Consider the following 15,299-nt stretch of genomic DNA (forward strand, 5'->3'; position numbering starts at 1 on the left):
TTTAGCTTTTTAATTTAGCATTGTGTTCTAGATCTGTTGGTGTGTGTCTCATGTTGCTGCAACATTTAAGTTATGATATTTTCCTTGTACAGTTTTTCCATCTAACATGAGGTGTATGAAACCACTGTCTTGCTGTCAATGGTCAACCCTCTAGTCTCCCTCACTGAAGCGACTGTGTCATCCCTAGTGTCGTGCTCAGAGGCTCCAGGGCAGTCGCTTCTGTGGCCGCCCTCTTTTGATGTTGTTTAATTAGTGGCGGCATCCTGAGGGATGGTTCCGTGCTTCGATAGTGGCGGTTACTTTCTAGGCTTTCTCACGGTGGGAGCCCTTGTTCTGACGTTGGCCCCCTCTCTCTCACCCCTCCGGACTCTCTCACCCGTCCATCAGGAGGAGGAGGGAAGCTCTCCCTCATCTGGGACCCGGTCCAAATGAGAGAGAGGTGGATCTAATGGAGCTCTGCGGGATGCTTTTTGGGGCATATTTATTCTGCAGTGCAAGTAAACAGTTCAAAATACAGAAAAAAACATTTACTGAAGCCTAAAAATAGAAGGTTGGATTGGTCAAAATATAAGAATAATAGAACACAAAAACAGGTTTCCTGGTCCTGGACTCATATTTGCACATTTGTTATCTACCCGTCTTGGAGTTCCAGGTCTGCCATCGCTGTGTTTACCCATGATTCGAAGCTGTTCCCACTTGTTGTGCATGCGGTGCTGGCGGAAAACCAAATTACAGTCTTGGTGTCTGCTATCAAAGAGGAGGAAGAATGGCAGCTCCACAACCCTTCATTAAGAGTGAGAAAACAGCGTAACATGACAAGGTTCAGTTCCTACTGTTCCTGTCAGAGGACTGAATATGAGTCATAACTGTGACCTCTTGTGGCTTCTTGAAGCGCTGCAGAGCCACCTGATGACCACCAGGGGCAGTATATAGCGCCGCAAATTTTGTGACTATAATAATTAACCGATAATCAATTGGGAATTCAATGAAAGTAAGTTGAAAATACAGTTTTGTTTTTTACCCTCTTTGTTTTTATTTGCTGCTTCCTTTTTGTAGTGTATTCAGATGAAACCTGAGCGAGTGATGCAGTGGTGCGACGCTCCGCGGTTGGTTGTGGAAACCAGGGGCTTTTGGGGAGTTTTTCTGGAATGAAAATAAAGGCGGAAATCTCCCAAAAGCCAAAGTAGATGTTTTTTTTTTATCACCAAAGAAAGCAAATGTTTCACAAAAGCCGTGGGGATGATGGTGAAAACAGTGGAACATGCATGGGAACTTGTCTGCAACTCCGTCTGGAAGTGTTTAGAGTTCGCATCCTTTCTTGGCGGGAGAGGCTCGATGTGTTTCGCAGAAATCCCCTCACATTGATTTATGATTTGTTCCGAGGAGGAGGTGGTGGTTCTGAACCTGGAAATCCGCCGAGGTGGCTTGTTAAAGGTTCCAGGTCAGAGGTGGCTTTTGAGGAAAAAGACCTCTGAAAGTGTTCATGTAGTGTGACCACGAAGCAGGAAACCAAACACCTGTCTGTGAACCTTGTGTGTGCTCGACACTTCCACTGGTTTCAGTGTGACTGCAAAAGTTCTCCCACCAAAATCATTTCACCAAACGCTTTTACTGCTCCGTGGATTGATGTAAAACTTCCAAGAAGTCGTCCCTTCTGTAGTAACCACGTGTGGTGAATTCCAAAAACGAGGAAAGGTCTGACATCATCCCCTTATTTCGGCTGTGTCGTCTTTGCAGCAGCAGTGAATCATCTTGGGGTTTTCTTCAGGCAACAATACCTGGTGAACTAGCGTCTGAGAATTTGCCTCTTCGGTACTGTATTATCATTAGGCTGGTATTTTCAGAGCGCAGACAGGACAGGGAGCCGGAGAGAGTTGAGGGGCTGTCGCCCCCAAAGATGAAAGCAGCCTCACTCTGGGTGTCCCTCAGAGGTGAAGGAGAGTGTTACCACAGCTGTGCTACCCTTGTTTGACTTCAGTGCCCGACCTCAGGAGAAAAACAGGGCCCTGATGACTTTTGACCCGGCATGCTCTGACAACGGTCAACAACAGAAGCAGCCGCGCTCACACCGTTGTGTTATTTACTTGCTGGATCAATAAGCTCTTGGTGTGTGTGGCGAACCTTGGCACTTCACTTTGACTGATGAAATAGCTTCAGCATAAGTTGATTCTTGGTCGCCCAGCAATGGCACAGAAGGACTGCGACACCTTCCTGTCCCTCACAGACTCAGAGCTATGGACAGGAAGTCGGGTGTGAATCGACCAGGAAAGCTCCTCTGCAGTCACCTTCACAGACTGACTGCCTCTTTGAGTGTCTGCTTCCGTGTGAACCGCCGTGATGTCGGCCAGCGGCACCTCGGCCTCGGCTCACAATCGTCCCTTTGTGTGCCAAAGTTGTCGCCTCCCTGACGTCCCACAGCGCGTGTCAATTAAAAAGCGGGTGACTTTGTTTCCTCTTGTTAAAGGTGTGTGATTTTAACTCCATTGAAATATCAAAGTTAACCAGAGAATCAATTAAGAAAAGTGAGGAAGTCAGTTCTCATGTCTTATTTTTTCTTCCTGTCCTTCCCACCACAGTGTTGTCCCTGCACCAACGTCACTATAAATAAATAAAGGATTCAAATCACATTTTCACTCCTAATTCAGCCGTTTTTATTCTGTATATCATGTGAATATAAAGTACAACCTGATTGCTATTTATGAGCATAATATTTTGATTTGACATGACATATTTTAAATAAAAAAAAACTATTCATCAATTTAGATAATAATAACTGAAGAATAACAGCGATAATAAATAATGTTAATGCATACTAATAAAAGAAGAATAAGTAAAATATTTATCCCTGTAAATATTAACATAATATTTTCCGCCATTTTTAAAAAAATATAATAGATCAAAAAACATCTCCAACAATTCCTCTATTTACTTTTATTTATATTTTTTATTTTTAACTTTTAATATATATATATATTTTTTTTGTTGCATTTAATAACATATGGAGTCTTATATCTAAAAGTTAATATTAAATGTTTAAATAATAAGACAAAAATATGATAATTACAAAGTATATGTTTTTTTCTTTGTACAGAAAATAAATATCCTTTTTTTTGGCTCACATTTCTGTACAATAACAACAGCAGAGACGCGATAAAACTAAATAGCAAAATTTTGAAGTGACTGAATAATGAAATGCAGATGAGAAGAGACAAATTTCTTACCGTCTTGAATACAAATTTGTTGGTGCTTATGTGAGTATTAGTTCTGCCACTCTTCATTATTAGTGCTTCCTGCTGGCGCAGTGCACGACTGTCGAGTATTTAGCAGGAGGAAATGTGGGGCTATTTCAGGCTGGAGACATCAGATGTTGTGGTTGAGAGCCGACTGGGGGGCGGCTGGAGTTTTACAGTAACAGAGTGACTGCTCACTGTGACTGTGTGTCTGTGTGCAATTACCATCATAAAGAGGACGAGAGCTGGATGCCTCCCGGCGTGACGACACCTTCTCGCCTGTCAGACCACAACTGGAATCTTTTTTTTTTTCTGGCTGGTCTTCCTCCAGGTGTTTTTGATTCATACAAAAACACTGCACTCACTTGTTTCTTTTTTTAAAAAACTAATCTTCCCGGCTGATTCATTCCGACGTCCCTGCGGCAAAGTGGGGGCGGGCCACGCCACCTCTGCATGTGAGCCGTTTGTTTTAGAAGCTTTTAAAGCCCTGACATGTGCTGAGTGTATTTATTGTTGGACGGTTTGTTAAGGTGACTAAAGTGGACGCTGGACGTCATCAGCGTCTGCTCCTGCGGCTTTTATACCAAACCCGGCTCCAGTAGCTTCAATAGACTCTGCTTTTACAAGAGAATGTGGCAGAAATGTGAAGCAACATCTGGAATTCTGCTTTTGCTCAGAGGAAAATGGATGGATGCAGAGTCTTACGTAATCTCTCCGCCGCTGGAAATGCTGATTATTCAATACAAATGTTTGAAATGATGGTTTCCAAATTCATTTTTTTTAAATTTCTAATGGTTCCATAGTTTAATAAAAGCAACATGACCAGATTCTCTGGAAAACATGAAGCTCAGTTAAAGCGAGGAGTTTTGTTTGTTGTAGAAACACTTGGCATCAAAATTCAAAACAATAAACACTTTTTCTTCTCAGGCTGATGTAAGCCTCATTTGAGGCTGAGAAAGTTGGAAAATAAAAGTCAAAGTAATTTACTTATGCAACCACTACTTTTATCAAGTATTTGGTCCTAAAATTACCAATATTTATGGTAACCTTGGGTAAATATTCCACTTTCCTATTGGTTCAAAATGAGCTAAATGAAATCTATTCCTTCCATGGCTACTTTGTGGCTGTCCAATAATTCCACAATGTAATTTAATGAAATGATCAGATATTAACAGTATTTTGGAGGCCGTGCATTAACATTGTTGAAAATATAAAGACAACGGAGAGATTCACACGCAAATTGAGACAGGACTGGCTAGAGGAAAAACAATAAAACTACTCACAAATATATACTTAAAACTAGAAATGAAACCTCCTCAGCTGGGCAGTTCATTGATAGCCCTGGCATCTCTGGTGTCTTTATTGTAGTTAGAATTATTATCTATTATTATACGCATTGTGTGTCTTTCTATGTATTTATTAATTTATTTACTCTCTTTTTATGAGTGAGAAGGAAGTATGTTATACATAATTATATATGCATGTATTCCTATACAATTATACGTTTATTATTTAGTCTCCCTAGATTTTTATTAGAGTAACAGTACAGTTTATTACCAAATATAAATATATAATAAAAAGGAAAAATCATTTTTGCGTTTTATTAGGAAAGCTGTGTTGGAGTCTATGGAGACATTTTGGAAAATTGTATTTATTTTTTTGAAGATTTTGCATGACTTTCTAACTTTTCTTTTTACAAGAATTTGTGTTGCTCAGGTTGCGTTTTAACCCCTCAATATCTGAATTGTATTTTTAGGCTACACCTTATCTTGCTGTTGCATTAGCCATGTCACAATTTCTGTGGTCCCACTATGGTTGTTGAATACATTAAAAATGCAGCCATTGTGGAGTTTATTTTCTTGGCTGACACCAGAGACGGTTTGATGCCAGTTGGGCCCATCAGGTGACAAGGGGTTGTACTTTAGTGTTGGGTGTTTAATGGTGAGTAGGTGTCATATCACCTTCTGCCCGCTGAATCTGACCATATTAAATAAGAAATTATATTTTTATTTAGACTTTTCTTCTCCACTTTAAATGCTTTAACTGTTGCAGGACAGTATGCAGCAGTCGCTTTTACCTCTGGGCCCTTTGATAGTTATCCTTGTGGAATGAACAGATGGAGATATGTCCTGCAGACCTTGGTTTTAGCTCACTTTAAAGTTAAAGAGTTAATGGTGACACACGCCTGCTTTACCTGCCCGTCTGTGTTTTCTCACCGGTGGGTTGGCTGTTGCCATGGCGTCTCCGCTGACACCAGCTTCATTCATGGATGTTGCTCCAGACAAAAAGGCAGACGAATCTATCACTGGGATGATGTTAGTGGGGAGTCTTGTGAGCGCCGGTGTGATTCACGCTCTTGATTGCTGACAGTTTATGTCATGGGCTCCCACTCATCCTCCCTCCCCTCCCCCAAACCACAACACACACTCTTTCCATTTCATTGACTCGCTGGAGCAACAGAAGGGGCTATTAATCTCCTCCGTTTGATAACTTTTTTCCACATTAAGGCTAGTAAAGTTGCAGAGTCTGCGCCGAACGTCACGTGTCAAGGTTTCAACAGTCGCAGTACTGAAGTTGACTTTTCGACGCAAACCTTGTTCCTGTCTGCTGTTATTTTCCATTCAAGATATGTTATCATATCTGCTTCTGTTTTCACGTCAAAAGTGCATCATCACCATTTTAATAGTTTGATGATCCAACTAAGAGTGGATGAGTCACCGCCATTTCATACTTTTCAGCGCAGACATCAGCCAAATTTACATCATTATCTTTCTCTATTTCGATGACTAAGAAAAGTCCATCCTATTTTTGGTCACATTTCTGGGCGATATTTTTGTTATTTTGTCTATATTAGCCAAGGACTATTATTTTCTATCCAATGTCCAAATACAAATTTTGATATTCACCCAAGATTTATATGAAAATCGGTTCACTTTATTACCAAATAGTAGAGAAAAGCTTACTTGTACTTAAAATAATTGTATTCTTAATTCTATCTGGTCACAAGTGTAAATAATATAAATACAGTATGTATAAATATAAAGTACATTAAAGTATATATATATGTATATATATATATAAATATATGTATATATATATATATATATATATATTTCCATAAAGAATGAGCTCATGAATGTAGAGAAGTGAATTCTAATATAATATATAATATAGATACAGTATGTATAAATATAAAGTACATTAAAGTATATATATATATATATATATATATATATATATATATATATATATATATATATATATATAGTGAAATATATTTCCATAAGGAATGAGCTCATGAATGTAGAGAAGTGAATTCTATATGCTGCGATTGAATACTGAGGCTGTTTCATTGCCAAAAAATGTGCTGAGTGGGGGGCAAAAATTGTCGTGGGCCGACTTGAGTAGGAGGTTTTGGGCACAAGGAGCCACAAGAGGAGGAGAGAAAGGGGGTGAGTGAAGAAAGGGGGAGGGTTTGAAGGAAAGATTGAGTGCTGGGACAGACGCATGCTTGTTTGGGGGCAGTTGGAGAACGATGGAGCCGCGGAGAAGTCGGAGCTGGGAAGAGTTGCGGGCAGGAATGTGGCTCACCGTGAAGATGCTGTGACACGTCGAGAAAGGCTGGTGGAGGATTAACGTTGATGAAGAATCTTGGATGTATGATGAGAATTTCACGTGAGTCTTTTAGATCATGAACCTAGGAGCGTAAAGTCCATCTTCCTGAGATGCTGTGTCTGAGATGCCAGCTGTTGCTCACATTTTGCTGCTCGTCTATTCAAAGCATTATGGTATTAATGTGGTAACCCCTGAGTGATTGATCACATTTCTGTTCACATTGCTTTTATTACTTGTTTCATTAAACAGATCTTTGTCTTTTAATATCGTAGACCGAAAAATGTGTACCGTAATGCCTCTAACAGACCAGCAAGGATGAGGCGGCTTTTCATTTGAATCAGAAATTTGCTGCTTAACTTCCTACTAGCGAATCTCTAAATATAAACTTTTTCATATTCTTATTCTGTATTGCAACAAATTCAGTGATTTCATCCATAAAACTATTTTGCCATTAGCCTCTCCTCTCATGTTGCGCTACAAGAAGAAGCACATGGTTTTACTGTGGTAAAGTTGAATTAATGTGATACAGTATCAATAACATTTTTGTCTATTATCAGTGTTATCTATTATCAGTATCTATATGCTGTATTTCTGATACTTATTGGCATTTTTTTGGCAGACCTTTTGCCAATATTTTTACTTTCTGGTGTTCATTTAGGATAGATGGTCAGGAAATATTTTTTTATTTAAAAAATATTTAATGGATGGAATTTCCATACAATATAAGTATGTTCATATTTCTACAGCCTATAAGACATACCATTTTCGCCCGGTCACTGTTGATGGGTTTACATTATTATTTTGTATTATTCAAATGAAAAATACAGCAAAAAAAAGAATATATAATAAAAATACTTAATTTTTTTTTTCACTTTAATTGTGTTAGCTATTTTTTCCCTTATTGCCATAGACTGTTTTGCAGTCATAAAAATACCTTTGCCCCATCTACATAAACCTGTTCGTGAATGTTTTCAGCGTTACGAGTGGTCTTTAGTAAGAATCTGTTTTCCAACCATGGACTGAAGTTTTCAGTGGAATGTTCAGTGATGCTGTTTGGGCCTGGGATCCTTTTTACATCAATCTCTGTGAGTTTTTGAGGACACAAGTTGTGATATTCTGTAGATAACCGCCTCAGGGAGTAGCTTTACCCCGCCATCTATGTTTACCAATAATAGACAATAATCTCTAAACTGTGGATTAGAAAATCTTTGGTACACACTATCTGATTGGACCTTTCATATCTTACTTCAGATGTCATTGTTTGTCCCTTTATTCTTGTTCAGTCATGCTATATTTTTTGAAGTCGTGGCTGCTGAATTCATCAGGTGCTCCCCTTTGACCCAAATGCTTCTATTGAGAGCTCAAAGCGGTGTCAAACGGTCTCCTGCGGCGCTGGTGAATTGCATAACTGATGCTCTTATTAAATCAAATGAATAGTGCCTTCGTCACAGATACTTAAATAGTACACAGCTTTTGACAGTCTGCCTTATTGTGGCGGCACCAAACTGGGTTTCCTCCCTTTGTCGAAGCGTAACTTTACACTCTAGACAGATTTTTAAAGCCGAGAGGTCGAGGAGCGCGAACACAAGTCCTCATTCTCTGGCACCGTGCCCGCCCAGCCTTTTATCCAGCAGAGGTTTCCTAAGAGGGAGGATGAGAGGACAGAATGTCTTGGGATCGTGTTACAGAATGCCAAACAGCGAGGAATTCCCAGCTCGTGTTTCGCGCTCCCAGTGGTCCAACCTGTGGCTGCGGCTCGCAAAGGGCCAGCTTGTGGAGCAAAGCAGGTCGAATATTTTCCAGCCGGCGCGGGAGGAGAGTCTTCCCCCTGCTGCTGACAGATCCATGTTGACACTGTGTTTTCTGGTCCAAGGACACCGGACTGCAAATATTTGCTCAGAGGAGAGACCAAACTCACTTTTCATTGATTTCTCTGACTCCGGCTGGTGAGTCCTGCTTTTGGCTCAGGGCTTGATCACATTATCGCCGGGCTACTGTTGCCGTAATTACGCAGTATCCTGCGTGATGAATGAGAGCGTGTCGCGTTTCAGCCGTAGTGTGACAGGAGCAGACGGGGAGTAGACGTGAGAGCTCGGACCGGAGAGCTGTTGCGTGAAGGTCACCTGCTCGGTTCTGCTGTTTAAAACCTGTATTTTGAGGATTAAAATGTTGGCACTGTGGTCTCATCCAACATGAAGAGCCATTGGTAAGAGTTCCTCACTTTTGTCTGTGATGAAAGAATAATATTTTGAAATGACAATATTTAAAATCCGCATTCCACTTCATGCTCATATATTTGAATTCGGTGTACATTATTTTCATTCAAATTAGCAGTAGAAGCAGCAGTTGAAGTACATAAATATTTTTACTGATTTATTATCTGCTTTTCATATAAGGTTTGTCATAATTCATTTGATTTTTTTTTGTAATTTCTGAATAATAATAATTTGTACTCAATTCTTTTAATTTATTTGTCTTTTGTAAATTAAATTTCGAATTAATTTATTCATATTTAACTGCATAATGTTATTCGCATTACTCTACTGCTTAGTTTGATGACCAACGAAGGAGCCATATTTTTATGCTTTTTACAGAACAAATTTTGTGTCATATGATGGCACCAGAAACCACTTCTTGTTTTGGTAACTGAAATGTTTACATAAAACCCTTCGTGTCCTCTGGCAGTGTAACGCCAGACAGCTTTTCACGCTCTGACTGTAAATGGCTGCGGCTTAATTAGCATTAGCAGGACGGCGCCAACAGTTTCTTTCCTATCATATGCCCTCGCGTTGCCAGACTGCTTGTTTTTTGGCCCAGAGAATCATGTGGCCTGAAGTGACCGAAAAGGCCTCCTTCAGTGATTCTAGTTTGTGGTGTGCTCTTTTGTTTTTCCATTTAAAGCTTTTTTTCATCTGATTATCACAGTTTTATGACTAAACTGTGATAATACTTCAAATAATAGCCATTTATTACACCAATAATTAGACTTAAAGACTTCAAGTTTGGAGTATAAGCACATATATGACGCAAAAGCTTCATGGAAAGTGGGATCGAAGTGTGAGCCCAAGTCTTTTTTTGGTTCGTTTCTCACTTTGGATAATAAAACATTGCTCAAAACTGGAAAACAATATAGTAGCTGCTCATATATTATGTTACTGGGGCAAAACTAAATATGACAGTCTGGTTTTATTCCAAACTAGTTTCAGACACAAAGATAACATTTGAAACCATTCAGACGTTTCATTGATATTCAAGCGTGTGTGGAGATGTTTGTCCTGGTTCAGTCCATGCTGGTCTAACATCAGCCAGACATCTGAAAATAATCTGGATTTAGTTTCCGGATTCGACGGGGATGGTTACGAAAGCTTTTCCTCTGTTCTGACGCGTCTCTGTGTCTTTGCTTTGTTCCAGAAGTGGAGGCGAAAGAGGCGTGCGACTGGCTGCGGGCAGCAGGATTTCCCCAGTACGCTCAGCTCTTTGAAGGTAATAAACGCACTGCTGCACACACTCATCACACTGCAGGGAAAAGTAAGTCTCAATGAAAGATGGAGGAGCGTTAAAAAAAAAAAAAAGGCCCTGTAATAAAACAAAACAAACCAGGTTTCAGCCTTTTTATATCTGCTGTAGGTCTGAAGGAAACCATGATGATATTTATAGCACAATTTTTGCTATTAGATTGAATGGAAAGTGTGTTTCTGATCTTTGGTCCAGATGGTTTGAGCTGGGATCTCAGCACTGCTGGTTTTTGTGCCAATTTTGTGTTTCACTGTTCAGTCAGTGATGCTACATGTCTGTGCTGTAGAGCAGCTGTATTCCTCTGAACTCTTTCCAAGCTGCGTTTTATAGATAGCGAGTGACTAACACTGTCAACTAACCACTGTCTCCATCGGTCTTCACAAAAAGCCACACATTCACCGGCCACACACATTTACTCGCTGTGGCTCCGCTCGGACGTCCAGATGGGACGGAACATCGGCTAATCTTTTCCAAGCTGGAGTTCCGACATAAACATGTCTTCTGTGCTTAAAGTCTGAAGTCATGGGAAGATATAGTTGTTGTTTTTTTAATCAAGCCTTAAAGTCGCCCACAGATCTTGTGTTGAAGCCAAACTTTTCAAGTTCACTTGTGCAATAAAATTGTGAGCTGACGGTTGACAGCCCGCCAAGGCACCGAACAAGTTGGCCACAAGTGCTGTGCTCCTGAGGTGACGTTTCAACTGTTACCTCTGGATTAATGCATATAATGTATATAATGACGGCGTATCGTCTGCAAAGTTGTTTCTGCTGAATTATAAAGCTGTATAAGTGTAAATAAAGCTATGTGAATCGAATTCAGGGACGTCAATGGAGGTGGATCCTGTCAGCGCACCATTAGAATACAGATAAGAAAAGCTGTTCAGCTTCAGCATCAGCGGAGAAATGGCGAAGCATTGCATGACAGCTGGATGTTCTACTGGTGCCAGTGAGCATGGAAGCCTGTTCTCCTAACCAAAAGATGCAGAGTAGTAGACCAGTATTTCTTCTGTCTAATTATGTATTGGTTGGTTTAAAGGGGTCACGGCAGGCTAGAAACTGAACCTGTAGGTGGCAGGAGAAGACAAGCTTCCCTCTAACTGTATCACTGTATAAATACAGAATAACAAAACAGCACAAGCAACAACAAAAAAGGGTGATGAAATTACAGGAGTTAACAGAGTTGTGCTTGAAACTAAAGATTTGAGTGACTAATGCAAGGAGAAGGAACATGGGAACATTTGGTGGGCACCAGCACAAATGGAAGAGATGAAATTGCTGCAATTGGCAGAAATGATTTGCTGTTTTATCTTCATTAAAACCCTCCAAAGAACACAGCGCGACTTACTGCTGTTGTTTTAGCCTTTAAAGGCTTTGGAAGAATGCTAAATATTTGGCAAATATGAATCAAAACAGAAGAATAAAAGAGGGTTTTATGCCACGTTTAAGGAATCAAGTCTGTAATCTGTTCAAGTGATTGGATCAAGTCCATCAAAAACATTGTGATGCACAAAGAGGCTGATGTCATTTTTAAAAATGCGACGACGCGTTAACTGCCCGTCTGACATGGAGGTCGTTCACAAAGCTGCTGCAGTGAATTATCAAGTTCCTGCCATAAATGAAAGTCTTCATTTTTAAAGAACAGACCAGGCCTTGTTAAAAGTCTTTGCGCCCAACACGACTTCTGCTTTTCATAGCAAGTTAACAGCTTCACATGAACGCAGTGGAATGTTGGATTCCAAGAGTCTGGATGGAGTCTTCTGGGTTATGTAAGAGGACATCCATACCCGGCGCAAGACGTAACGCCTGCACAAGCAGCAGCTCTGTTATTTGGGCAACTTCTGTCTCTTCCCATTAGCATCAACGCAAAACAAGTTTAACGGCTTCGATGTGCTTGTGGAAAGAATGTGGCTCCTTCATCGTTCTTTCCATCCTTCTGTTATCGTGCAGCTGATCTGACTTGATGCTGCTCTCTCTAATCAACATTTTCTTTTTGGGCAGATTCACAGTTCCCTATTGACATAACCCCGGTGAAAAGAGACCATGACTTCCTGGATAAAGATCTTGTGGAACCTCTTTGCAGGTAACCAGATGTTTCATTCTTGAAAAACAGGGGGGGCTTTATCTCTCCCCACCAAGTTAAACTTAAGTTTTAGATACCATCAATTTCAACTAAGCCAGACAGCTGCCTATCTGGGTTGGTCCTGTGGATTCCTCCCTTTAAGACATGTCTTGAAAACCAACTCCAGTGAGGTTGAAAACATGAACCTGTTGACAATATCAATCCCTCTTTTAATTCATGAGTGCTAAATTCATCAGAATTAATTATGTGTTTGTCCTTCTTCACCAAACATTGTATCATAAAAGACCCTCTGACTGGAGCACAAACGTCCGCCTGCTTTGGGTGGTTTGTGTTATTGTATTGTTATCATTGATAATCTCTGTTGGATATCTTATCTTAACACATTAACATCTTCATAGGTCGCTGTATCTGCATGTGTTCAGCCAAACATCATGTGGACCACGTAACATCACTTGGTGGGCCACATTTGGCCCCCAGGCCTTGAATTTGACACCATTGCTTTAGTTGCTGATCCAGAGTTCATGACCTTAGGTTAGGGTTGAAAAAAAAGTGCTATGGCAAAGTCTCAATCAAGAATGAGATCCAAGCTCGAACTTGAAGTCATCGCATTGCGTTCGAGCGTCTACGGGGCAGAAGTCTGTGAGTAAACAAACTGTCAAAAATATTTTTTGCTAACAAACCAAACAACCGGTGGTTCTAAATTACTTCCTTGCGGGGGCTTTTTTGTAAACCCCTCATGAAAACAGTGCTTCAGTTACCAGAGTAACCATGGCAACCACCCCTGAGGAGCATGAGGGCGCCTCGCATGGCTCAATATACTGCGACTCTAAACAACCCTAAAGCAACTCATCTAAATTCCTCACCGGCCACGGGATAGACTGGGACAATTGGTAACAGTTCCAACTCCAGCGTGATTTTGTCGGTGACTTCGCCTCAATGCCACAGAAACATAAGGACGGCTTTGTGTGGGTTATGTCACCCTGTGCTGGTGTGCTGGAAGAAATGCCACCCAACATTCTGCGGTTGACTTTGATGGAATTGGAAACTGATATTTCATGTATGTGAGTGCTGCGCTGATCTCATCCCCGCAGCCCAGCTAAGAAGCCTTCTATTTTAGCAACCATTTCCAAATCTCTTTAGGCCCGTGGAATAAAGGGCCCCTGAGCTCCGAAATCCTTTCATTCGGCTCCTGCTATCTGCTGTTACAATCATGGGAACATGTTGTTTGGTTAACCCCTATCATCTGGAGCTCTTCACTGTCCACGAACAATTCCCAAACCCTGTAAAGAAGACTGTTAACTGCAGTTCCTGGACGTCCAAGCGTGTCATTATCTCACCACTATAAGCTCTTCATTGTTTGAAGCTTCATATTATGGGGTGTGATATGTTCTTGTCTTCGTTTTCCGAGTTTCTATCTGTGTGGAAGCCTCTAATTATTGGAAGCACGTTGCCAAGGAAAATAATCTGCTGTACAAAAACAAAAGCAGGTCTGGTATCAATATTACTTTTTCTATCCTCACATATTGTAAGGCGTTTAACCACATGGTTTCTTACTAATAACTGGAATAGAATGTGAAGAAAGATTTCAGAATGAAACAAAAGCATGAGCGTCCTGTCAAGCTAAGCTAAATTCATCAATGTTTCAATGTTATTTATGCGCAGTATATGCTGGTTCAGTGAAAAAAATAGTGTTCTGAAGGGCCAAAATATTCTTATGAAAAACAGGTTTTCATTGAATAATGATAATAATGAATTCAATTTAAAAATACTACATAAAACATGTAGTTGAAAACAATGCATTATGTTTATGTTTATGTATTGCAACATAAATAAATGAATGTTTGAATATATTAATTCAGGGGACCAAAAAGGGGCTGCTCTTGACATAGCTATAAATTAATATTAAATGTACAAGAAAAAAATCCAGTATTGAAATAAATGAAAAATAAAACTAATATTTTTATTAATTAATTTAAATTGAATTAAATACAGTAAATGAGCAGTGGAAATCAATAAGTCAAGAAAAGACATCCTGCTTTAAATAACAAAACAATTGTACTGAAATAAAAAAAATTAAACTATGGGACCATATTTTATGAAAAACATTTGAAACCAAAACACTGCAGAAATAAATGTATAAATAAGCTCATGAGTGAAACATAAATATATTCTAGCAAAATGAAGTATAAAAAAACTACAGAAATGATTGTCTATTAGATGTAGAAATGTCTGGCAGGAATGTAATATGCGAGGTTGGGATAAACCGCAGATCTTGTCAGGCACAAACAGGTAAATGAAAGCTACCAGAGTGCGAGCACGCTCAGTGCTGAACTGCGTAATAGACTGAATGAGCCAGTCGGAGTCGAGAACATGGCTCACGCTCTGACCTCTAATTCACCTTCTTACCAGGCGCTACCCTTCAAGCCACTATCACTCAGGTCAGGCTCTCTGAGAAACAGTCCAGATCACGATTAGCTGGCTTTATTAGCTCTGTGATGTAGCGCTGCAGATAAACAGAGTTCCCCCTCCGCGTCCTGTTGCACAAGCTGATCGAGTTAGCTCCTGAAATTGGCCGTCTGAGCGAGGTGTATTTGTGGAGCCTCCACCTGCAGGCTATTCTGGGCTCTGTTGACTAATTCATGTTCATCTTTTGATTCCAGGCGACTCAACACTTTGAATAAATGCGCCTCCATGAAACTTGACGTGAACCTTCCCAAGAAGAAAGTAAGTGTCTGTTTGCTGCTCAGAAACTTGAGCAGGCCTTCGCTTCAATCCTTCACTTGTCCAGCGATGACTGAAGACAGAAATGATTGTGAATTATCACTTCCACCGCGACTGCTACGGCTAACTTTTTCAAGT

The 15,299-nt window shown here is 40.2% G+C and overlaps 1 protein-coding gene across 8 annotated transcripts in view; it reads left to right on the top strand.

Annotated features, from left to right (window-relative positions):
• Positions 1-15,299, top strand: part of stard13b (StAR-related lipid transfer (START) domain containing 13b) — a 68,737-nt gene that overhangs the window by 47,294 nt on the left and 6,144 nt on the right. For 6 of the 8 annotated variants that reach the window (XM_053872739.1, XM_053872742.1, XM_053872740.1 and 3 more), the window contains 3 exons: positions 10,257-10,328; positions 12,359-12,440; positions 15,101-15,164. In XM_053872739.1, the coding sequence (XP_053728714.1) occupies positions 10,257-10,328; positions 12,359-12,440; positions 15,101-15,164 (218 nt within the window). Of the gene's footprint in view, positions 1-6,760; positions 6,906-8,830; positions 9,052-10,256; positions 10,329-12,358; positions 12,441-15,100; positions 15,165-15,299 lie in introns of those variants that run through there. The other 2 variants (XM_053872746.1, XM_053872747.1) reach the window with 2 other exon arrangements.

The sequence above is a fragment of the Synchiropus splendidus genome, chromosome 8 (genome assembly GCF_027744825.2).
Source record: "Synchiropus splendidus isolate RoL2022-P1 chromosome 8, RoL_Sspl_1.0, whole genome shotgun sequence".
Classification (NCBI taxonomy): domain Eukaryota; kingdom Metazoa; phylum Chordata; class Actinopteri; order Syngnathiformes; family Callionymidae; genus Synchiropus; species Synchiropus splendidus.